We start from the raw sequence: 25,184 nt of genomic DNA on the forward strand, positions 1-25,184 counted from the left end.
GGTGCAAGAGCTGCACATTTTATGACCGGGAAGGCCTAGGGCTGCAGTGGGCGGGCTCCCTGGATGGCCGTAAGTCGAGGACTGCCTCAGGGCGAAATCATTGAAATAAGCGGACGGTTTTACAGCCTATTTATGGGCCCTGGAACCGGTCGTCCTGAGCATGGCTGGACCGGATTAATGGCAGTTTCACCGGGATTAAAAGCTGATCACGCCACACCACACGCTCCAGCCGGCCAGCGTTTACCCTCCCTGTCCCTGCTGTGACCTGCCTCCATCCCTGCCTTCTCCAGCTCCTTTAAAAAAAGAAAGAAACGAAATTCCACTTCCCTGCAGCGTTGCATTTAAATTCCGCTTTTATGCAACGTTGCGTCCAAATTCCACTTGTATGCCACGTTGCATTTCAATTCCATTTTGCGCAGCGTGGCATTTAAATCCAACTTGTATGAAACATTGCATTTAAATCCCGCTTTTCTGCAATATTGCATTTAAATTCCACCTTTAGTAAAGGCTGCATTTAAATCCCACTTTGATTAAACATTGCATTTAAATTCCGCTTTTATGCAACGTTGCATCCAAATTCCACTTTTATTAAACGTTACATTTCAATTCCTCTTTTATTAAACATTGCACCCAAATTCTACTTTTATTAAACGCTGCATTTAAATTCCACTTTGATTAAAACGCTGCATTTAAATTCCACTTTGATTAAACCTTTCACCCAAATTCCACTTTGATTCAACGCTGCATTTAAATTCCACTTTGATTAAACCTTTCACCCAAATTCCACTTTGATTCAACGCTGCATTTAAATTCCACTTTGATTCAACATTGCGCCCCATTTCTGCTTTTATGCATCGTTCCGGCCAAACACCCCCCAGGATGAAGGTAGAACCCCATCAATCCCCACCTACATCCCGCTGTCTCCCTTCTTTTGCAGGCCGTCCCGGAAAAGCAGAGATCAAAGGCAGAGTCATTGTCCCAAGAAGAATTGGGGAAAAAGCATCAACCTACGGTATGCGGTCTTTTCTCCTCCCCCCTCCCTTTTTTGGGGTGTGTGTGTGTCTATGCAGCAATATTTGGGGGATTAGGTTTGATGGCACACGAACCCCACGTGGGGTGAAGCAAGGCAAAGAAAGAGGAAGTAAATGTCCTTCTAGCTATTTCAGCTGCTCTTTTCCTATTGGCTTCCTATTGAGGAAGTGGGAAGGGACTAGAGGTCCCATGCTTCCCAACCTATTGGAAGATGCTTCAACTCCCAGAATTCCCTAGCCCAGCATATCACTTTCCCATTTAATTCAAGACTCCTAACCCATTTTTTAAGCCGTTTATTGATTTCATTTGCGTTGTTTTTTTGGAGTTTGCTAAATTCAAGATATATTACGTCTGCCGCGTTCCCACCGTCTATTAAGAAAGTTTCCCGATTCCAAAAAATTGCAATCATTTTGGGATTTTCTAGCCACGTTTCTTCTTCCTGCTGAATTCTGGGAAACCTTTTGCCCCCTGGGGAGTTCTGGGAGTCGAAGTCCATAGATCTTAATAGTTGTGAAGGTGGACACACACTCGACAAACGACAGCTCCCAGCCGCGCATTAATGGGTCCCCGCCCTGCCATCTTCCACCCACGATCTTATGATTCTTAATTTCACACCTCCTCACTTATGGGTGTCGTCCGTTTCTGAGGTCAAGGAAATAGTCACCCCGAAACTCCTTTCTGGCTTCAGCTGGCAAGTTGTCACGTCCTCAACTTACGACAGTTCTAGTGATGGTTCAAAGTTACAAGGCCCAGTCCTCATACTTACAACCGTGGAAGCGTCTCCCCGACGCTCAAGTGATGAACAATTGAGGGACGTTATTTCCGTCAGTAATAAGACCTAAGTTTTTCACACTTACAACAGACCATAGAAAGCAGATAGAGGGAGTTCTTGACTTGACGCTTGGCCATTGACTCGTATTTATGACGGTCGCACGGTCCGGGGGGGGAGTGTCACATGATCTCCGGGAAGCTGGAGTCACTTAACGACCGTGTGGCTTGCTTTTACAGTGGCGGGGATTTGCTTCATCCCCGCGAGCCAAAATGAGTCAAAACTCAACTTCGCTGGGCCACTGAGCCGCAGGAATGGTGGTCGTAAATTGAGGACTGCCCTTACGTATATATTTTTAAGAAAATAGGCTTATTCAGGGGTAATTTTGTTGTACCCAGAATGGACAGTGACAATAAAAGCTGTATTATCCCAGGAAAATCTGCTAGGGATAATGAAACACAGCAGGGGGCAATAAAGCAGATTAGTCTCTACCGCCCCCCCTCCCCTTTGCAAAATGGGACTGCCGAGGGATTGGGGTGGGGGTGGGGGTGACATCTGCCAGAGGGAGCCGGGGGGGGGGGGGGAAGGTTGTCCTGGCATCAGGATCTGTTATTTTACAAGCTCAGGAAAAAAGAGATTCCGGATCCTTGGCCGAGAGACGGTGCCCGAAAACACAGAAATGTCAGGATTCGAACTCAGGATCCTGGGTTAATCTTTTTTTATTCCCCCCCCCCCCCCCTGTTTCTCCCACCAGGAAACGAAATCCTTCGCGGTGGGGATTTTTAAAGGCCAGATCATCACCGAGCAAGTTTTCCCTTATCCTTCAGGTAAAAGGAGTTGGGGGGGGAGGGGGGGAGGACAGGTGTGTTTGTGGGTCTGTGCGTTTTGTGGGTGCGGGGATTGGCTGGTTCAGCACATGGACATATGTGTGAAACGACCCCTGGTTTGTTTGCTTGCTGGCTGTTGAGGCCCCTTTGCAAAAGAGTGGGGGGCTCTCAGAGGCCCAGGCGCCCCCCCCATTCCCCCCACTGATGGGGCGTGGGGTTTCCCGGGAGGGGTGGTTTGTGCTGGCACGATGGCAGTCCTCGACTTACGACCGCAATGGCCAACAAGCATTTCCGGCGCTCAGCAAGGTTAAACGAACCACGCTCAATTTTGCAACTTATTTTCCCGCGGTCGGTCATTGGAATCGCTAAGGTTGTTAAATGAGTCGCATGGCCGTTAAATGAATCCGGCTCCCACCACCATTGACTTTGCTGGCCAGAAGCCAGCAGGGAAGGTCGCAAACCGGGGGATTCCCCTGAATCCCGTGAGCGTGGGGGAAATGCTTCAACGGTTGTAAGTATGAGGACTGGGCCTAAGTCGCTTTTCTCAGTTCCTTGTAACTTTGGACGGTCACTAAACGAATTCGTTGTAAGTCAAGAACTAATTTTTGATTTCGAAACGGATTCTTCATTGCGTCGTGTTTGGGTTTTTGCAACGGTCGTATGTCGAGGATGGTCATAAATCCCTTTTTTCAGTGCCATTGCAGCTTCGCATGGTCGCTAAACGAATGGATGTAAGTTGAGGATTTGTCTTAAGTTCCTTTTTTTAAAGTTTGGAATGGTCACTAAACTAATGGACGCAAGTCGAGGACTGGTCCTAAGTCGTTTTTTTAAAGTTTGAATGGTCACTAAACGAAAGGACGCAAGTTGAGGACTGGTCCTAAGTCTGTTTTTTAAAGTTTGAATGGTCACTGAACGAATGGACGCAAGTCGAGGACTGGCACTAAGTCCCCTTTTTTAAGTTTGAATGGTCACTAAACGAATGGACGTAAGTCGAGGTCTGGCTGTAAGTTACTTTTTCCAGCGTCATGGTAACGTCGAACAGTTGCGGAACAAACGGATGTAAGTCGAGGACTAGTCGTCCACTTTTAAACAAATGGACGTTAAGTCTGAGGACTGTCCCGCCCCAAATAACGGCCCCTTCTGGTTTTGTCACAGTCCTCAATGAGGAGCAGACGCAAACTTTGCAGGAGCTGGTGGGTCCCGTCTCTCGCTTCTTTGAGGTGAGGGGGTGAAGAGTGGTGGGCGTTGGGGGGGGGCAGGTGGGAGGTCAGGGCCCCGTTCAACAACGCCCTTTGTCCTCCCCCCCCTCCCCCGTTTCCGCAGGAGGTGAACAATCCATCCCGGAATGATGAGCTGGCGCAGGTGCAGGAGAAGACGATGAAGGGCCTGAAGGAGATGGGGGCCTTCGGGATGCAGGTGCCCCCCGCCTTTGGGGGTCTGGGGCTCACCAACACCCAGGTCAGTCCTACACTGCCCCCAAGGGAGGGGGCACCCCCTTTCCTCCCCCGTGGGGGGGGCTCGGATCTTCGGAGGCTGAACTCTGCGCATGCTTTGAGGCGTCCGATTCCGGTCCTTGAACAGAGCCTCTCTCTCTCTCTCTTCTCTCTGCCCCCCCTTACCCCCCCCCCCAGTATGCCCGCTTGGTGGAAATCGTGGGGATGCACGACCTGGGAGTGGGCATCGCCCTGGGCGCCCACCAGTCCATCGGCTTCAAGGGCATCCTGCTCTACGGCTCCCGGGAGCAGAAGAAGAAGTACTTGCCCAAGTTGGCAACCGGTAAGGCCGGGCACGGGGGGGGGGGGGGGGGCACTGCCGGGGGGGGGGCATGCGGAGGGCAAAAGACACCCCCCCCCCCCCGCCCAAAGCCAGATGGTCTCTTTCTGACAAGTAGCCAGGAGTCTGAGAAGAGAGCATATTTTATTTCTCCTTATTTTGTTTATCTTTCATTTATTTTATTCCACTTTTATCATCTTTTAAATTTTATTTATGCTTTATTTGTTTTATTTATTTATTTTAGGTTTATTTTATATGTGATGTTTTCCTTATGTTTGTATATTATCTTTTTTGTGTGTTTTATTATTATTTTTTATTTATTTTATTTCTGCTTGTATTATAAATTGTTTTTATTGATTGATTGTCTTTATTGATTATCTTTGTGTTTGTTTTATTTAGGTTTTATTGATTATATGTTTAATGTTTATTTTATTTGCTTTATTTGTTTTGTTTTTTATTTTTATGTTTGGTTATTTTATGTGTTTTATATGCTTATGTTTATTTTAAATATGATTTATCTCTGTTTATATTTATATATTATCTTTGTTTTTTACTTGCATTTTATTTATGTTTGTATTATATATTGTTTTTATTAATTGATTGTTTTATTGATTATTTGTGTTTATTTTGTTTTATTGATTTTATGTTTATTTTCATGTTTATTTTATTTGTTTATGCTTAATCTTTATTTTATTTACTTTATTTTGTTTTTTATTTTATTTATATTTGCCTATTTTATTTATTTGTTTTGCTTTATTTATGTTTATATTTTATGTTTTATTTGTTTTTTATTTATTTCATTTGTATTTCTATTTTTATTGACTGATTGTTTTTATTTATTTATTTATTATTTATGTGTGTGTTTATTTTATTATTCGATTTATGTCCCGGTTTTGGTTGCGCATCTCATCAAGGCAGCGCCTCTAATTTCCCCACAACAGCCCTGTGAGGTGGGTGGGCTGAGAGAAAAGGAGACTGGACCAAAGGCACCTAGATGGCTTTTCTAAGGTGGATCTAGAACTCACCGTCACCTGGTGATTGGCCCAAAGTCACCCAGCCGCCTTTATGGCTAAGGCGGGACTAGAACTCACCGTCTCCTGGTGATTGACACAGCCAGCCAGCTTTTCTAAGGTGGAACTAGAACTCACCGTCACCTGGTGATTGTCCCAAAGTCATCCGGCCAGCTGTCACAGCTTAGCCGGGACTAGAATTCCCAGTCTCTTGCTGATTGGCCAAAGTCACCCAGCCCGCTTTCATTTCTAAGGCAGGACTAGAACTCACGTGTCCTCGCGATTGGCCCAAGGGCACCCAATCGGCTTTCATGACGGTTGTGGGACTAGAACTCCCGGTCTCCCGCTTTCTCGCCCTATCACTTTCAACTCAACACCAAGCTTTCTGTTCTGACCCATCTCCCCGAACCCGACAAACCTTCTTAAGTTAAATCAAGGATTCCTTTAATTAGGAGTGCAGGTTAACAAGTCTGGCCGGCAGAGAGATGAATAGTTTGTCCCGAGGGCTGGCCCATAGATTTCCACTGCTCTCCTCTCCTCCGCTGCAACACTTTCTCTTACATTTCCTTTGCCTGTCACTTGGGTTTTGTGGTGTGCTGGGGGAGGGGAGGAAGGGCATAGAGGAATACCTTTTGTGTTACTTTCTCCCCCCCGCCCAGGTGAAACCATCGCCGCCTATTGCCTGACCGAGAACACCAGCGGCTCCGATGCGGCCTCGATCCGGAGCAAAGCCGAACTAAGCCCTTGCGGGACCTACTACACGCTCAATGGGAGCAAACTGTGGATCAGGTGAGGCTGCCTCAGGAGTGGGGGGGGGGACACAACACACAGGTGATGTGCCCCCCCCAATCATTCATAGAATGTCTTTAAAAGGGACGAGGCTCAAATCTAATTTTTTTGCATATCAATATTGCTGATAAAGAAGGTCGTTCCGGACTTATGACCAGAACAGGGAGCAGAATTTCCATCGCTTAGCGAGACAGTGGTCCTGGGAAATCGTGCCAAATTTTTCTCACCTGTTTTTCCATGATCATTAAACGTTGGTTGTTAAGTGAATCCAGTGGTCGTTAAGTGAATCAGGCTTCCCCGTAGACTTTTGCTTCTCTGAAAGACCGGCCAGGTGACCTCCTGGACACTACGACCGTCGTAAATGCGTGCTGGTTGCCAAGGGTCTGAATTTTGCCCTACCGAGGATGCCACGACGGTCGTAAGTGTGAGGACAGAGCCCAAGACACTTGTTTTTCCTTTGGCATGGTAAATTCAAACGGTTGCTAAACGAGTCTGCCGTTCCCTGTAAAAAAAGACAGACAAAGCAGAAGGCAAAAGAGGGAAATAAATAAAAAAAATTCAATTCGGGGAGGGTCTTTTGCAAGGGGGAGGGGGTGCAAAGGTCCTAAAACCTCCTTTTCTCACCCAGCAATGGGGGCATCGCCGACATATTCACCGTGTTTGCCAAAACCCAGCAGCAAGACGAGACGGGGAAGATGAAGGACAAGGTCACGGCCTTCATCGTGGAGCGGTCTTTTGCGGGGGTCACCAGGTGAGCTGTCGAGGGACGACCCCCCCCCAATATCCGAGCATGGTGTTTTCGGTTCCTTTTGGGGTGCAGAGATGGGGAGCCCCTCCCCACCTCTTGAGCCGGTGGGGTGAAGTTTGGGGCAGGGTAGAGAAGAGCAAAACACACACACACCCCTGGGGGGTCTCCCGTGACTGGGGTCTCTAACCTTGGCAGCTTTAAGACTGGTGGACTTCAACTCCCAGAATTCCTCTGCCTGATCTAGGGAGTAGGAGAAGTTTATTAAAAAGGCATAATTGAATGGGAATGTCAAGTTTCCAAACGATGCCGTAATTGATTCATAACACTCGAGTCAAATGTTTTAATACAAAAATCAGTGATTTATTAGTAGCTTCATTAGGCAAGATTTGTTCACAGTCAAGTCTTTGCTTTGTTTTATTTGCTTCTGAACTTTACCCCTGTTCCTTCCCTCCCCTCAGTCTGTGTCACAAATCACATTACCCAATAGATACACCCCTCCCAACCCGTGGAATGCACTCCCACTCATTCTGTCCCCATGACAACACGGAGCGTCGACGGGGCAATTCTGGGAGTTGAAGTCCACCAGTCTTAAAAGTGGCCAAGGTTGAAGACCCCTGTTCTGGGGGTGTTCTAATTTTCCCTCCTTCCCTCCCAGCGGCCCCCCCGAGAAGAAGATGGGCATCAAAGCGTCCAACACGGCCGAAGTCCACTTTGATAACGTCCGAGTGCCGGTGGAGAACGTTCTAGGCGCACCAGGTGCCGGGTTCAAGGTGGCCATGAATATCCTGAACAACGGGCGCTTCGGCATGGCGGCCGCTATGGCGGGCACCATGCGGGCACTCATTCAGAAGGCGGTGAGTGACTTTGGGGCCCCCACTTGCTTCCAGGGTGCCCCCCCCCAGAACTTATCGCCCGGAGCGTATTCCCCTTCATCCCCTTATAGCGGCAGTCCTTGACTTAACGACCACGAGTGAGGCCCAATTTTTCTGTGACTAAGCGAGACTGTTCTTCGGTGAGTTTTGCACCGTTTTACTGCAACCTTTCTTGCCAAGGTTGTTAAGCAAATCACTGCGGTAAGTCTAATGCAGGCAGTCCTTGACTTATGACCGCAATTTTTGTGGATAAGCGAAACATTGGTCAAGTGAGTTTTGCCCTCTTTTACGACCTCGCTTGCCAAGGTTGTTCAATGAATCATGGCGGTTGTTCAGTGAGTCCCACCGTCATTAAGCGAATCCGGCATCCCTGTTGACTTTGCTTGAGGGAAGGGGATTGTGTGACACCTGCCCCCCCCCCTCCTGGGACGTTGTGACCATCATAAATATGAATCGATTTCCAAGCGTCCGGATTTTGATCAATGCAATGGTCATAAGTGTGAAAAAATGGTCGTAAGTGTGAAAAAACACTCCTAAGTCACTTATTTCAGTGCCCTAGGACCTTTGAACGGCCGCTGAGTGGACGGTTGTAAGTCGAGGACTAGCATTTCCCCCCTTCTAAATCCTACTCTCTTTTTTTCCCTTTCTCTTCCCAAAGGTGGATTTTGCCACCAACCGAACACAATTTGGGGAAAAAATCCACACTTTCGGAGCCATTCAGGAGAAACTCGCCCGCATGGCACTCCTCCATTACGTGACAGAGGTACGCATGTGCAAAACGGGTTGGCCGCCTTGAGGACTAGAAACTTAGTTCTTCCGAAAGATACTGATACTGACCATGCCTTGAAGGGAAAAAATGAGCGCATAATAACGTTAAAAACCCTTTCTGTGATACTTGTAGTCCTCGCCATAACGACCGGAATGGATTCCAGTCGTAAGTCGTGCTGGGCGTTAAGCAGATCCCTATGGAATGGCATCTGTTTTGATGGCCTCTTTTGCGGCGGTCTTTAAGTGAATTCATAGTCTCAATAGTTTGGGGGGGGGGGGGAGGTGTTGTTTTTTGCCAGAAACGGGAATTAGACACGTTTGTGGCAAAATCTTTTGAGTAGTTATATTTTTATCGTATTCTATTTGATTGTGGGCAGGTTTTACATTGTATCCTTTCAATTCACTAATAATTACTATTTAATTGTTAATATAATTAATGTTAATTAATATTGAATCGTTGTGTCCTTTTAATACAGTAAAACACCCAGAGTTGCCCCATGACAAGATGGGCAACCAATAAATTAATTAAATTAAATAAATAAATAAATAAATAAATAAATAAATAAATAAATAAATAAATAAATAAATACAGTTTTAAAACTCATAAATTGGGATCACATGACCGCAGGATGCTACGAACGGACCTATATTCAACCTTATTTTCTAGGCCCTGAACAATATAATAAAAAGCTTTGAAATGCTTAAAAAATTATGGTTATTAAACAATATTTTAAAATCTTAGTCGATGGCCTATATGATCAGCGCCAACATGGACCGTGGGGCTTCTGACTTCCAGATTGAGGCAGCCATCAGCAAAGTCTTCGGCTCGGTGAGTGGCTGGCGGGGAGGGGGGGCACCGGGGTGAAAATACGGTTATGGTCTCCGCTCCCCCCCTCCCCCCCATGGCCCACTTGGGGGTTTCTGCAGGCCAGGAAGGGGGAGGATGCAATTTGCATCAATCACGAATGTTGTCCCCCCCTCACCAGTTGTGGGTGGTGGAAGGGACGGAGGAAGGAAGGAAGGAGAAAGAAAAAAGGGAAGGAAGGAAAATGAAAAGAGAAAAATGAGGAAGGAGAGAGAAAAGGAAGGAAGAAAAATGAAAGAGAAAATGGGGGAGGGAGGAGAGAGAGAGAGGAAAGAGAGAAGGAAAGAAAAAGAAGGAGAGAAAGAAGAAGAAACAAAAATGAATGAAAAAAGGAAGGAGAGAAAGAATGAAGGAAGGAAAATGGGGAAAAAACAGAACGGAAAGTAGAGAAAAGAAGGAAGGAAGGAAAATGAAAGAGGATTAATGAGGGAGGGAGGAAAGAAAAAGGAAGGAGAATGAAAAGAAAAATAGAAGGAAGGTAAACGAAAAGAAAAAAATGAGGAAGGAGAGAAAAGGAAGGAAAATGGAAGAAAAAAGGAAGGAAGGAAAATGAAAAGAAAAATGAGAAAGGAAGACAGGAAAATGAAAGGAAAAAGGGAAGGAAGGAAAATGAAAGAAAAAACGGGGAAGGAAGCAGAGAGAAGGAAGGAAAACGAAGGGAAAAAGGGAAGGAAAATGAAAAATGAGAAAAGAAGAGAAAAAAAGAAAGGAAAGAAAATTAAAGAGAAACATGGGGAAGGAAGGAAGATAGGAAAAGGAAGGGAGGAAGATGAGGATGAGAAGAGGGAAGAAGGAGAAATGAAGGAAGCGGGAGGGAGGGAAGGAAGATAGAAAAAGGAAGGAAGGAGCCCTGTCATGTCAAGAGCGCGTCATTCAATATTGCTTTTATCCGTATTTTTCCCGCCGTCTCCAGGAAGCCGCCTGGAGCGTGTCGGACGAATGCATCCAGACCATGGGCGGCATGGGCTTCATGAAGGTCAGTATTTTTGGGGTGGGGGGCAGGTGTAGGGAGGGGGGGCTACTACCCAGGTTTCAAGTTAGCTTCGTTTATTTCGGCGACGGTGGGAAACGACCGCTTAACACGCCTGCTTCTTAACCTCTTCAGCACCATCTCCAAGGAGTTGTTTTGACTGGGCTTTTAGAATCTATTACCGTGAGGGCGAACCTGCGGCACGGGTGGCAAGCGGAGCCCCTTCTGCAGGCACGCAAGCCCTCTCCCCAGCTCAGCTCCACTGTGCGTGTGCGTGCCCCTCCCGCCGGCCAGCTGATTTTCGGGTCTCTGTGCATGTGCAAGAGGGGGGGGACATACGCGGGAGATGCATGTGCATTCATGGGGGGGGGGGGACACACATGTATGGGGGCAGTGTGGGTTGGGTGTGCGGCGCCTCCCCCACACCCTGTATTTGGTCCCAGGAGGCTTCAGGGAGGCCTGCTAGGCTCAAAATGGGCCATGGGGGGGGGGGGTCACGTGTCCATGCATAGAGTGGGGGGGGTGCATGCATGCGCAGGGGGGCAGGGGACACGGAAGTGAAGATCCCCCTGGTTGGTTTCTGGAAGATTTTTGCCAGTCGGAGAACCGAAGATTTGGATTCGCTCGTCTGGTTTATGGGCCGAGACTCAATGATGGTTTAATCTATGCTCGGATCAAGCTTAGCCCTGAGCATGAAACAGCATGAATGCCAAAGGGAAAAACCTTTGGCATCAATCAGCTTCACTTTCTCTCTCTCTCTCTCCCTCTTTCTCTCCTTCTGCTTCTGCTTCCCCTTTCTTCTCATTCTCATTTTCTTCTTTCTCTTTCTTTCTTTTCTGCCTTCTCTTTCTCTTTCTCTTTCCCTTGTTGTTTCTCTTTCTCCTTCCTTTCTCTTTTTCCTTCTTTCTCTTTTTCTTTTCTTTCTCCTTCTATCTTTCCTCCTCTTTCTCCTTCTCTTTCCCTTTCTCTTTCTCCTCTTTTTCTTCTTTCTCCTTCTCTTTCTCCTTCTCTTTCTCTCTCCTCCTTCTCTTTCTCCTTTTCTTTTCCTTTCCCTTCCCTTTCTCCTTCTCTTTCACTTTCTCTTTCTCCTTTTTCTTCTTTCTCCTTCTCTTTCTTCTCCTTTCTCCTTCTCTTTTCCTTTTTCTTTCTCCTCCTCTTTCCCCTTCTCCTTTTCTTTTCCTTTCCATTCTTTTCTCCTCCTCTTTCCCCTTCTCCTTTTCCTTTCTCTTCTCTTTCTCCTCTTTCTTTCTTTCTCTTTTTGTTTTTCCCTCCCTTTTTCTTTCTCCCCTTTTTCTGTTTTTCCTTCCCTTTTCCTTTCTCTTTCTCATCTTTTTCTTTCTTCTATTTCTCTCTCCTCCTTCTCTTTTCCTTTCTCTTCTCTTTCTCCTCTTTTTTTCTCCTCCTCCTTCTCTTTCTCCTTCTCTTTTCCTTTCTCTTCTCTTTCTCCTCTTTCTCTGTTTTTCCTTTCTTCCTTTCTCTTTCTCCTCTTTTGGTTTCTTTTTCCCTTCCTCCTCCTCCTCCTCCTCCTCCTCCATCTGTTTTCCCCGGCTGCAGGAAAGCGGCGTGGAAAAAGTGATGAGGGATTTGCGCATCTTCCGGATCTTCGAAGGCACCAATGACATCTTGCGCCTTTTCATCGCCCTCTACGGGTTCCAGGTGGGGGCGGGCGGGGGTTTAGGGACCGGTGAGATTTGGGGGACCCCCATTAAACCAGAGGGGTGGGGTGGGGGGTGACAGACACGTTCCTGGCTTGTTAGCCGGTGGAGCAGTAGCGGGTCAGCCAACTCGGAAGGATCGCGACTAACACAATCCAGGTTTAAACCCGTCTGTCGTCTGTCCACTTTTCCTTCCGATCCAGAACGCCGGGAACCAGCTTCGCGGTTTGCAACAAGCCATCAAGAACCCCTTCGGCAATGCTGGTTTGTTGGTCAGCGAGGCAGGGAAACGAGTCCGCAGGTACGCATCATCTCCCTCCCCCCCCCTTTAAGACGCATGGCGACAACTAAGCCAGGATGCTCAACAAGCCATCATGGCTTCCCGACCGCCTTAAAAAGATCGCAGGATGTCAGCAAATCTGGCCTCTTGCTGTGTTAGACCAACTTATTCGCCAGAAATCTCCCTTTTAAATGGGAGCAAAATGCCTCTGTTCTCGAAGGTAGACTGCTCCCGACGCTGGAGGGTCTCTATCTATGGTGTTGTCCTCGCCTTACGACCACGATTGAGCCCCCAAAATGGACGTTGCTAAGGGAGACGTAGGCTGAGTGAATTTTGAGCTTCCTTGCCACGCTTGTTAAGGGAATCCCTGCCGTTGTGAAGCGAATTGTCACGCGGTTGTTAAGCGAATCCGACTCTTCCCCCACTGAACTTTTCCTCATCAGAAGGTCGCAGAAGGGGATCGCGTGAAAATGTCCGGATCCAACGTAATTTCTAACGTTGGGTTTTCTCCCCTTACCAGAGGGAGCACCCCTTGTGGAGTACTGTGAAGCCGTTACCATGGCAACTCCACTGAGCTCTGGAAGCCATTTTACGGCAGTACAGTAGAAGCCATCTTAAGGCACAACAGGCTGTATCTTAACAGAACACAGACCCCTGGGGGTGTTAGGGGTTTCTTACCCCCACAGTATTTGTCTCCAGAGAGTAAGTCATCTGTGTACCAAGTTTGGTTGAAATCGCTCGAGGCCTTTCAGAGTTATGCTGGAACATACATTCACACACACACAGCCATTTTTATAGAGAGAGAATTATTATTATCATTATTATTTTTTAAAGCTACCGGGAAGATCAGCTTCCATTTTGCGGCAGTGAGTTCCTCTCCATTATTTCTCTGTTGCCCATCAAAATCTTTTTTTGAGGGGTTTGGGTTATTTTTTGGGGGGTTTCCATCTGTCCGTCATTTTTCCCATCAAATCCCAAACTCCCATCGACGTCAAAAAAAAAAAATCATTTCGTTTTACGAGCGGGGGGTTGTGGGAATGGGTCCATCTCTCGTTCCCTGTGAGTCACCCGTGACTCCGCACATTTCAAATCTCATTTTGCGACCGTTTCGTGGCCTCTCTGTGTTTTTAGGGGGAGGGGGGTCCTGGTGGGAAGGGGCTGGGAAGAGTTGTGAAGCTGCTTCTCACCTCTTTTTCGTCTCCCTCCCTCCCCATCTCCCCAGGAGGGCAGGTTTGGGGACAGGCATCACCTTAAAAGGTGCAGTGCACCCAACTTTGGAGTCCAGCGGTGAGCAGGTAAGCCTGGCCTCTGTGTGTTTGTGTTTGTGTGTGTCTTTTGCTCCTTGTCGCTTGTTGGTACCAAAGGCCCCAGGGTTGTATTGCGCTCCGACCACCAGCTGCGGCTCTTAAACCCATACAGTTAGTCCTCCACCGAACAACCTCACAGTGGAGCCCAAAACGTCCTGTGGCTAAGCGAGGCCGTCGTAAAGCGAGCTTTGCCCCGTTTTACGACCCTTTTTGGGCAAGGCGGTTAAGGGAATCGCAATGGAAACCTGACATTTCCGCTGGGAAGCCAGACAGGGTGAGATTTGCCCCGTTTGACGACTTTCGGGGCCGTAGTTGTTAAGTGAATCATCGCAGCCACGGGGTTGTTAAGTGAATCCTGCTTCCCCCCATTGACTTCGTTCATCGGAAGGTCGCAAGAGGGGATCGCGTGACCCTGTGGGACACAGCGACCGTCGTCAATATGAGTCAGTGGCCAGGTATCTGAATTTTGATCACGTGACTGTTGGATGGCAGCAACGGTCGTAAGTGTGAAAAACGGTCATACGTCACTTTTTTTCAATGCCGTTGTAACTTAGAGGGGTCACCAAACGCATGGATGTAAGTCGAGAACTACCTGTATATATAACTTGAACATGAGTTCAAATCCTGTTTTAGCCATGAAAGCCGGCTGAGTGACTTTGAGCCAATCACCAGGCGGCTCTGAGTTCTAGTCCCGCCTTAGGCATGAAAGCCAGTTGCGTGACTTTGGGCCAATCACCAGGAGACTGGGAGTTCTAGTCCCGCCTTAGGCATGGAAGATGGCTGGGTGACTTTGGGCCAATCGGCAGGAGACGGGGAGTTCTAGTCCTGCCTTAGGTATGAAAACTAGGTGGGCGACTTTGGGCCAATCACCAGGAGATTGGGAGTTCTAGTCCTGCCTTAGGCATGAAAGTCAACTGGGTGACTTTGGGCCAATCGGCAGGAGACGGGGAGTTCTAGTCCTGCCTTAGGTATGAAAACTAGGTGAATGATTTTGGGCCATCACCAGGAGACAGTGAGTTCTAGTTTCTCCCTAGAAAAGCCAGCTAGGTGACTTTGGATCAATTACCAGGAGACAGTGAGTTCTAGTTTCTCCCTAGAAAAGCCATTTGGGTGACTCTGGGCCAATCACTAGGAGACAGTGAATTCTAGTTCCACCTTAGGCACAAAAGCTGGTTTGGTGACTTTGGGCCAATCACCAGGAGACTGGGAGTTCTAGAAAGCCGCCTGGGTGATTTTGGTCCAGTCCTTCCCCCTCAGCCCAGCCCACCTCACAGGGCCGTCGTTGTGGGGGAAACGAGAGAGGAAATTATTGTCTTCAATTATTGATAAAAAGAACCATCAAGCAGGAGATGAAAGGAAACCAAGATCTCATTTAGGGTCGTTTTGAGTCCATTGGGGACGGCATTGGGGGTCTCGGGGAGCTTCCCCCACGCCGGGTGGGTGTCACAGGGGTTGGACTACAACCCCCAGGGCTGCTCAAGCCCTATGGGAGTTGTAGTTCTCCCATCTCGAAGGATGGAGGGGCAATAAGGCTGGCTCAGGGCACTTTCACACACACACACCCCATAGGACAGGATTGTACACCCCGGGGGGGGGGAGCAGGGGGGGCTTGTGGGTCTGCATTCCCCTGATCCCTTTCACTTTTTGGATCCCCCCCCTTTCCCCCCCCCCTTTTCCAGGCCGTTCAAGCCATCGACCTCTTCGCGGCCGTGATAGAAAACCAGCTCCTGAAACACGGGAAGAAAGTTGTGGGTGAGTTTAGGGGAGCTCAGGGGTTTGGGGACCCCCATGGATTACTTACGAGGAGGGGGCTGGCTGGAAAGACAAACCTCTGCTTGCCCCCTCCCCCCCCCAATACAGGTAGTCCTCGAGTTAACGACGGCAATTGAGCCCCCAAACTTCCTGCGGCTAAACGAAACATTGGTTTTAGTGAGTTTGGCCTCGTTTTGCCACCTTTCTTGCCGCCGTCATTAAGTGAAACATTGCAGTTGCTAAGTTACAACATGGTCGTTAAGTGAATCACGTTCATCAGTTAGTTGCCCGGTTCTTAAGTGGATCTGGCTTAACCCTCCCCACCCCCCTGTAGACTTGGCTCATCGGAAGGTCGCTAAAGGGGATCCTCGCAACTGTCATAAATACGAGTCGGCCGTCGAGCAGCTGGATTTTGGTCACGTGACCACGGGGGATCCTGCAACGGTCGTAAGTGTGAAACATGGATCCAAGTCGCTTTTTCCCCCAGGGCCGTTTGAAATTTGAGCTGAGTGAACGTTGTAACTCGAGGACCGTACGCAGAAGGGCAGCTGGTGGAGTTGTGAACAATTTGCGCAGTAGCTTTTGTGCGCTGTTGTGTTATCTAAAGCAAGCTGCCTCCTTCGCACACGGCCCAAAATGTTGCAAAAGGACCCCCGTTAGAAGCTAATGGTGGTCCTCGACTTACGACCATTCGCTTAGTGACTGTTCGAAATGGCAACGGCACTGAAAAAAGGAAATTGGGACCAGTCCTCGCAGTTACAAGGGATCAAAACTGAAACTCTCGGCAGCTGTCTCGTATTTATGACGGCCGCAGTTGTCACGGGATCCTCTTGGGTGACGAGCATAAGTCAACCGGGGGAGCCAGATTCGCTTAACGACCACCCAACTCACTTAACGACAGCAGTGATTGGCTTCACCACTGTGTCAAAAAAGTTTTTAAAAATTGGGCGCGAGTCTGTCTGGCTTCGCTTCGGGCCGTTAGATCGCCGTTGGCAGGTCGTAAGTCGAGGACCGCTTGTATTGATCCGGCTTCTCTCTGCCGTTTGCGAGATTTCAGCTTCGGCTCCTCGGCCTCTTTTTTTTCCCCTCCCTTTCTCTCCAAAATTGCAGAAGAGCAGTTTATGCTGAAACAGATCGCAGACAGCACAATCGATATCTATGCCATGGTGGTCGTTCTGTCCAGGTGAGCCTTCGCTGCCCCCCAAGAGACCCCCAGATCCCATGCCCAGGGAAATGCCCTTTGGCATTGCTGGCAAGAAACAGCCAACGCCCCAGAAGATACAGAAGGGGTTGTGGCCGCGCCAATGGCCAGTGGATTATGGCAGCATACTCGGACAGTGAGGAGGGTTGGGGAGGGACATGGGCCAGTCCTGGAGTCTGGAGAGGCTCTGATGAGGGCTCTGTGTCGGAGGCAGAGAAGGGGACAGGGTCATATGACAGTTATCAGCTGCCTTCGGAGTCAGAGATCAGTGGGGCAGAAGAACAGCTAGAGCCTGTTCCCAGTGTGCGCATGTGCAGAGTTGTCAGACAAACAGAACAGTTAAAGAACAGGGGTCGACTTGGGAGTAAGGCCACAGGTGGAGGATGAACGGCCCCTCCCAGAGGAAATAAAAGAGGAGCGCCAGGGGAGTGGAGTTTGCAGGAGACCATTAGTTGGCTTCATTGGTTTGGAGACTCCTGGCCAAGTTCTGCAGATCTCGTCCTGGCAGCTCTCCAAGCCTGTGACCGTAAATCGTCCCTTGAAAGACTTTGCTGGATGGGAAGGAGCAGAATTCACCGTAAAATTCATAAAAAGGGTTTTTTGTCGGGACCAGGAGTTTGCATCAGGCTCTTGGGAAGCCTCGGTCAAAACGGAAGGATCTGGGCAGACTTGAACCCCGGGCCCTATCTAACAAAATGAAATTCGGTGCAGAGAAAAGTTAAGATTTTGGCAAGAAAAAAACCCCGCTGCACAGGTACAGGATAGGCGGTACCTGGCACGATAGTCGTAACTGTGAGTCCTAGTGAACAATTGCTTCAAGGTGAGCCAGCCGTGTGCGGCAGCCGCCGAAAAAGCCAACGCCATCCTAGGCGGCGTTAACAGAGGGGTAGAATCGTGTTAGTACCGCTTTGTAAAACCCCTAGTAAGACTTCAGAATTCCCCACGCCTCTTGCTTTCTTTCTCCTAGAGTGGAGAGATCGCAGAGGAAGGGATTAGAAGAGAGTGAGCAAATCACCGTTGGGCTAAGTCTCACGTGGCGTGTTCGTACCGCTTTGCAAAGCCTTAGTAAGGCCACACTTGGAATCCTGCGTCCAGTTTTAGTCGCCAAGATGTAAAAAGTATATTGAGACTCTAGAAAGAGTGCAGAGAAGAGCAACCAAGAGGATTAGGGGACTGGAGGACAAAATACACAAAGAACGGTATTGCAGGAATTGGGTAGGTCTCGTTTAATGGAAAGAAGGACCAGGGGAGACAGGAGAGCAGTCTTCCAATATTTGAGGGGCTGCCCCAAAGAAGAGGCAGTCAAGCTATTCTCCAAGGCCCCTGAAGGCAGGACAACAGAATCAGAATAACAGAGTTGGAAGGGACCTTGGAGGTCATCTAGTCCAACCCCGCCCAGGACAAGAAGCAGAGGATGGAAACTAACCCAGGATAGAAGCAACCTGGAATTCAGGAGAAACTCCCTAACAGGGAGGACAATTAGCCAGGGGAACTCCTTGCCACCAGACGTTGTCGGTTTCTCCGTCTCTGGGGGTTTTTAAGGAGAGACTGGACAGCCAATTGATCTGGAATGGCCGAGGGTTTCCTGCCTGAGCAGGGGGTTGGACTAGAAGACCTCCAAGGTCCCTTCCAACTTTTGTTATTCTATGATTCTATGGGGGAACCTAAACATTTAGGTGGGAAAGGATCAGTTGGGGGGGAGCCGGGATCTACCTTGCAGACCCACTTGGTGGTTCAGGTGCGAGTCTGACCTTCCCTTTTCTTTTACTCTCCTCCTTGGGCTGCGTCAACAGGGCATCTCGGGCTCTGGAACAAGGGCAGCCCACGGCCCAGCACGAGAAGGTGCTGTGTGAGACCTGGTGCACGGAGGTAGGCCTTCTTTGGGGGGGGGAGGGTTAAGTATCTCTGGAGGGGGGGGCTTAGCTTGATGGGGGTGGAGGGGAGGAGGGAGGAAGAGATGGGGAGGGGGCAGGGCGGTTCAGGAAAGTACCTGAGTTACAGATTCACTCAAGATGTTCAGCAGTCTTAAGAGAAAGGAGGGAGGGTGAAAGGGGAGGAGAAAAAGAGAGAGGAAAAAGAGATTAAGGCAGGAAGGAGAGAGAGAGAGAAAGGAAGGAGGAAAAGAAAGAGAAAGAAAGGAAAGAAGGAGAGAAAGAAAAAGAAAGATGGAAGGAAGAAAAAAAGAAAGGAAAGAGGAACAGGCAAAGGAAAGAAAGAGAAAATCAAGAAAGGAAAAGGGAAGGAGGAATGGAAATAATGAAGGGAGAGAGAAGGGAGAAAAAAAGAAGGAAGGAAGAGGGAAGCAAAAAAGGAAGAAAGAGAAAAATAAAGAAAAAAAGCAAGTCAAGAAAGAAGGGAAGGAGGAAAGTAAATAAGGGAGAGGAAGGAAGGAAGTGGAGGGAGGAGAAAGGGAGAGAAAAGGGGAAGAGGAGGAAAAGAAAGAAGAAAGGCACTCAAGAAAGGAAAAAGGAAAAGGGGGAAGGTGGAAAGGAAATAAGGGAGAGAAAGGGAGAGGGAGAAAGGAAGGAAGAGAGGGAAGCAAAGGAAGAAAGAGAAAAGAAAGAAAGAAAAAGGAAGTCAAGAAGGAAAGGAAGGAGGGAAGGACTTAAGGGAGAGAAAGGAAGGAAGTGGAGGGAGGAGAAAGGGAGAGAAAAGAAGAAGGAAGACGGAAAAGGAAGAAAGGAAAGAAAAATGAGGGAGGAAGTAAAGAAAAAAAGAAAGGGAAAGAGGGAGGTAAAGGAAGGAGAAATAAAGGGAGGTATAGATAAACAGATAGAAAGTTAAAAGAAGAAAGAAGGACAGAAAGAAAAGAGAAAAGGAGAGGAGGACAAAATATACAAGCTGCCCACCCCCTTGGGTCCCTTTCCTGAAAGGGAGCGTCCTCCAGCGCTCCCAGTTCCCGGCAGCGTGAAAATCCTCTTTACTACCCAGAGCTCAATTCCGGTGGCCATTAGCGTCAGCCGAGGCAGCCAAGGTAAATCCGGTAAGCCCCGTAGCCAGCGGGCAGAGCTTTCTCCTCCGGCCTCGGCTCAACTACGCCTGGAAAAGCAACGTATAAATAATTGGCACGAAACCATCCATCCTTCCTTCCTCTCTGAAGCCCTGATAAATTACGGGCAAACAGTGCCCACTCACCGTCACGCAAGTTTCCCACACCACGGGCAGTGGTGACGTTCAAAACGCTTCCCTACCGGTTCGGTGGGCGTGGCTCGGCGGTCATGTGATCGGGGTGGGCGTGGCTGCACAATGGACTCACACACAGTGCAAAAGGAGCTGGACTTCACACAAAACGGCCCCCTGTCACAAGCAGGAACCTCACAGAGCCACAGAGAGTTCGAAAAACCAACGATTACACTTTACGCAAAAAATAACACAAAAGCTGCACAACTGACTGACCCACACAATGTAAAAGCAGCTGGACTTGACACAAAATGGCCCCTGCAACAAGCAGGAACCTCGGAACTGTCCCAAATAAATCCAGCCACAAGCAGTCCAAGATTAGTCCACAAGGCTGCGAGTCCATAAAACAATAGGCAGTTACTCCAACAAGTAAGCCCACCAGACAAAATCAAAGCCACCGGGGAAACCGAAAGTACACCCAGGAGAACTCACTTGGTAAGAGAAGTTCAGAGTTTCCCAAAGCACAAAGTCCACCAGGAAGCACAAACTAACAGACAGCCATACACCAAACATGTTGTTCCCGTGTTTTCCATGTATCACGGCAGGCAACGCCTGCCTCTGCCGAAATAGCTTTCCAATGCAACCCAGGTGCAATCAAGATCTCCTTTGCTCTTGTCTTTTCTCTGCCCTGCTTGCGCTCTCGGATCCAACAGGGGCGGGGCCTTCTCCCGAATAATGTGGCAGATCTCCTTTGCTCTTGTCTTTTCTCTGCCCTGCGTGCTCTCGGATCCAACAGGGAAAGCGGCTCCTCTTCACTGACCTGCAAACGGTCCCCAGCCGAAGCCTCCCCCCCCCATAAATCTCATTCGATCGACAGTTCAGAGTCATTAATCCAGTTCATGATATGCCAGGAATGAGCTCATCATCCTTCCTCGAGCCGCCCTAAGAATCAGAGGAATAGTCCAGGGGAGACATCACAAGGAAGGGATTGCAAGAGAGTAAGCAGACATAGAGTTTGAAGTCCACAAGATTTGGACATGCCTGCATATAGACCAGGGGTTGGCAACCTTAAACACTCAAAAAGAGCCACAAATGTCCCCACCGGAAGCCCTCCGTTCAATTCTGGAGCCCACCGGAAGTCCAGTTCCCCCACCATAGAGTCTCCTCCTAGCACGGAGTCCTTTTTCCTCCACCTGCCCTAACCGAAAGCCCCATCCACTATGGAGCCCACGGGCGACAGGGAGCCACAGCAGAGGGACGAGAGAGCCACATGTGGCTCTGGAGTCGCAGTTTGATGACTGGTATAGACCATGGGGTTTGTCAACTCTACAACTTTGGAGCCCTCTTCTTTTTTTTTTCTAACCTCAAAGTGTGTGTGTGTGTGTGTGTGTTTTGACTTGAGGGGGGAGCTTCTCACCTGCCCTTTCTCTCTCTTCTCAGGCCTACAAGCGTGTCACCCAAAACCTGACCTCTCTTCCGTCCAGCACCACCCAACAAATTTTCAAGAATTTTCGGGTCATCTCCAAAGCCATGGTGGAGAAGGGAGGGGTGGTCTCCCCTTACACCCTGGGTTTCTGAGACCCCTCACCCGCCTCCTTCGTTCCTTCCTGGGTGCAACGAGGGTGCAACACTCAGAGCCTATTCACCAGACAAATTCCTCGTGTGTCCCATCACACTTTGGCCAATAAAGAATTCTATCTTATCTATCTTAGGGTGGGGCGTTCCCCTCCCCACTGGGAGATCAGGTGTCGTTTTGGGGAAACTGCCCCCGGAACGTCTGCAGGTAGTCCTCGACTTACGACTGCAATTGCAACTGGAATTTCCATGGATAAGCAAGGCAGTTACAATAGCAATAGCCCTTAGACTTATATACCTCTTCACAGGGATTTTACAGCCCTCCCTAAGCGGTTTACAGAGTCAGCCTCTTGCCCCCCAACCATCTGGCTCCTCATTTTACCCACCTCGGAAGGACGGAAGGCTGAGCCAACCTTGAGCCTGGTGGGATTTGAACTGCCAAATTGCAGGCAGCCAGCAGGCAGCAGAAGGAGCCTGCAGTACGGCACTCTAACCACTGCTCCACCGTGGTTCATTTTGGCCCAACCTTTTGGGGCATGGTTGCAAGCCACTGCAGTGAACCATGCTGTCTTTAAGCGAATCCGCCTTCCCCCACTGGAATTGGCTTGTCGGAATCCCGCTGGGAAGGCCGCCAAGGGGGGATCCTTGCGACCGTCGTAAATACGAGCTCATGGCCAAGGGCCCGGATTTTTGATCCCCTGACTTGAGTGGACGTTGCTACTTAGGCCATAAGTATAAGAGCTTCTTTTAAGTTGGTGTTTCTTTTTTCAGTGATGTTGTAACTTCGGACGGTCACTAAACAAGTGGTTGTAAGTCGAGTACTGCCTGTACTTGGAAATCCAGCCGTCCTTGTGGTTTTGCCCACTCCTGTAGTTGCGCCGTCCCTTTTGGGAGTTCTCTATTAAATGTTTTTATCCAATAATCCGGAGTGAACACGGAGTATTATTGACGGGGGCGGGAGGGAGGAGAACGGATGCGCCCTGATGCCGCCTGCCGTAGCACGAGAGATTTTCCAATCATTTCCAGACGATTAGGCAGATTGGAAAGGTAAAAGCTGCACCTGGCGAAGGCAGCTGTCTTGAGGTGCAAAATATTTTTAAGAAGGGAAAGAAAGAGAAAGAAAGAAGAACAGGATTCTCAGCCTGTGTTACAGTGGCGAAAAATACGCAGAACTCTCTGGAAAGTTCCGGTGAATTTATTGATTTGGGTCGGTCGCACGATCTGCCCGAGATTGGATTTTGCATTTTTTTTGTCCCTCCATGGAGGCCGACCAAAGACCCGGGATCGTTTAATGATATTAAAGGTATCATGTATGCAGAATGTACGCAGTTCCAAGTAAAACAATTTGCAATTGACTGACGGGATTTTGTCAATGTCCTTTCCCAGTCGAACTGCTTTTGCAATTGACTGACGGTGATTTTTGTCAATGTTTTTTCGAACTAAAATTGACTTTTGCAATTGTCTGATGGAGATTTTTGTCAATGCTTTTCATGTAACATTACCTTTTGCAATTGACTGACCTGGATTTTTGTCAATCTTTTTCCAAATAAAATTGCCTTTTGCAATTGACTGATGGTGATTTTTGTCAACGTTTTTCCAAGTCGAACTGGCTTTGCAGTTGACTGATGGGAATTTTTGCCAATGCTTTTCATGTAAAATTACCTTTTGCAATTGACTCTGATTTTTGTCAACATTTTTCCAAATAAAATTACCTTTTCCCATTGACAGATGGTGATTTTTGTCAATGTTTTTCCAAGTCGAACTGTCTTTGCAATTGACTCAGGGTGATTTTTGTCAACATTTTTCCAAATAAAATTACCTTTTGCAATTGACGGTGATTTTTCTCATAGTTTTTCCCAAATAAAATTGCTTTTTGCAATTGACTGACGGTGATTTTTCTCATTGTTTTTCCCAAATAAAATTGCTTTTGCAATTGACTGACGGTGATTCTGTCAATGCTATTTCAAGTCAAGCTGTCTTTTTCAATTGACTGATGATAGTATTTGTTAATATTACTGTAATAATATTATTGGATGAATAACACTTGATTATGTTCAAACGGTGCTCTGAATAGCTTGAAAAAAATACCCCTGGAGTCATATATTCCTACCGCTAATCATTATTATGACTTCCAATCCTCAGCTAGAAATAAGATATACTGCAGGCACTGAATTTAAAAAACGAGATCGAGAACAATGACCGGTTCTTACCTCTTTTTATAAAAAACAGGATACCCGCTTAGCTCATTATTTTTCATTTTCCTTTTTAAAAGTTTATTTTTAATAGGCAGTGCAAAAACTACAAGGGCATCAGGAAAGAAAGAGAAGCGATTGTAGGGAGGGAAAAAACCAAGATGTATTTCTTTTGAATGAGAGAAGCTACACATGAATGAAAGGAAATATGCTCATTTAAAATAAGTAACGTTTCATAAAAAATGGAAAGAAATCTAAATACAGATAGTTCTTGAGTTGGGGCCACAAATAAGCCAACCTTTCTGTTGCTAATAGAGACAAGTGGGTTTTGCCCCATTTTATGACTTTCCTTGCCACCGTTGTTAAACGAATCCCTGCCATTGCTAAGTTAAGTCACGCAGTCGTTAAGTGAATCAGGCTTCCCTGTTGACTTTGTTGGTCAGAAGGTCGCCAAAGGGGATCACGTGACCCTGGGAGACTGCGACCGTCATAAATATGAAGTCAGTTGCGAAGCATCCAAATTTTGATCCCATGGCCATGACGAGGGTCGTAAGTGTGGAAAATGGTCCTAATGCTGTTGTAACAGCAAACCTAAACGAATGTAAATGGGCTATCTCTTGATAGTCCTAGGTATTGATATAAAAATTAATTCAATTTGTAACTTTATCAAATCTAGACTGTACCAAAATGTCCTTTCAACACACGCATTATAAAAGTGGAAATCTTAAAAAAAGAAAAAACTCAATTGACCGACGATAAACTAAATTGTAAAATAATGGGGAGAAAGCGTGATTTTCAGAACCAAACAACTGTTGGGATTGGCTTCCTATATCATCTTCTTCTTACAATACAATAGTAGAATTGGAAGGGCCCTTGGAGGTCTTCTAGTCCAACCCCCTGCCTAGGCAGGAAACCCTATACCTTTTCAGACAAATGTCTATCCAACATCTTCTTAAGGACTTCCAGTGTTGGGGCATTCACAACTTCTGGAGGCAACTTCTGTTCCACTGATTAATTGTTCTCACTGTCAGGAAGTTTCTCCTCAGTTCTAAGTTGCTTCTCTCCTGGATTAGTTTCCACCCATTGCTTCTTGTTCTACCCCTCAGGTGCCTTGGAGAATAGTTTGACTCCCTCTTCTTTGGGGCAACCCCTGAGATATTGGAAGACTGCTATCATGTCTCCCCTGGTCCTTCTTTTCATTAAACAACAACAACAACTACTACTACTACTACTACTACTACTACTACTACTACTACTACTACTACTACTTCTCCCCCTCCTCTTACTCCTCCCCCTCCTCTTCCTCCTCCTCCTATTATTATTATTATTATTATTATTATTATTATTATTATTATTATTATTATTATTATTTTGTTAATCTTTGGTGAGATTCACAGCCTTTGGGGCTGGTTGGTAGCTCAACAGCTCGAGTCCTAACCAAGGACCCAGGAACTCTTAAGGTAACGTCGGAGGATATAAGTTGTTCCAAGTAGGGAGGTTTTTTGTAGAGTCAGAATGTTCAAGTCCAATAAATTTAGAATTTTAGAATAGCGAGGTAACCCTTTAGTACCTGCAAGGGCTCCAATTACAATTGGGACAACACACAATTTCCTTTCCCACAGTCGCTCAACCTCAATTTGCAAGTCCCGGTATTTTGTGATTTTTTCTTGCTGTTTATC

At 47.5% G+C, this 25,184-nt stretch overlaps 1 protein-coding gene across 1 annotated transcript; it reads left to right on the plus strand.

Moving 5' to 3' along the window:
* The first annotated feature begins 866 nt into the window (after window positions 1-866).
* Window positions 867-22,235, plus strand: ACADVL (acyl-CoA dehydrogenase very long chain). Its single transcript, XM_081968806.1, has 18 exons — window positions 867-1,012; window positions 2,556-2,628; window positions 3,784-3,848; window positions 3,952-4,086; window positions 4,260-4,404; window positions 6,071-6,200; window positions 6,829-6,951; window positions 7,604-7,802; window positions 8,479-8,583; window positions 9,331-9,417; window positions 10,367-10,429; window positions 11,978-12,079; window positions 12,282-12,379; window positions 13,581-13,653; window positions 15,345-15,417; window positions 16,528-16,600; window positions 18,412-18,487; window positions 21,179-22,235. The coding sequence occupies exons 4-18, from the start codon at window positions 4,006-4,008 to the stop codon at window positions 21,314-21,316; spliced, it is 1,566 nt and encodes a 521-aa protein (XP_081824932.1). The 5' UTR covers window positions 867-1,012; window positions 2,556-2,628; window positions 3,784-3,848; window positions 3,952-4,005; the 3' UTR covers window positions 21,317-22,235.
* The last annotated feature ends 2,949 nt before the right edge of the window (window positions 22,236-25,184 follow it).

This window comes from Natrix helvetica, assembly GCF_964273705.1.
Source record: "Natrix helvetica genome assembly, chromosome: W".
Lineage (NCBI taxonomy): Eukaryota > Metazoa > Chordata > Lepidosauria > Squamata > Natricidae > Natrix > Natrix helvetica.

Coding starts and splice junctions, on each gene's coding strand:
- ACADVL (XM_081968806.1), top strand. CDS start 4,006: ATGAAGGGCCTGAAGGAGATGGGGGCCTTCGGGATGCAGGTGCCCCCC. Junction 6,201..6,828: donor GGGAGCAAACTGTGGATCAG/GTGAGGCTGCCT, acceptor TTTCTCACCCAG/CAATGGGGGCATCGCCGACA. Junction 10,430..11,977: donor GCGGCATGGGCTTCATGAAG/GTCAGTATTTTT, acceptor CCCCGGCTGCAG/GAAAGCGGCGTGGAAAAAGT.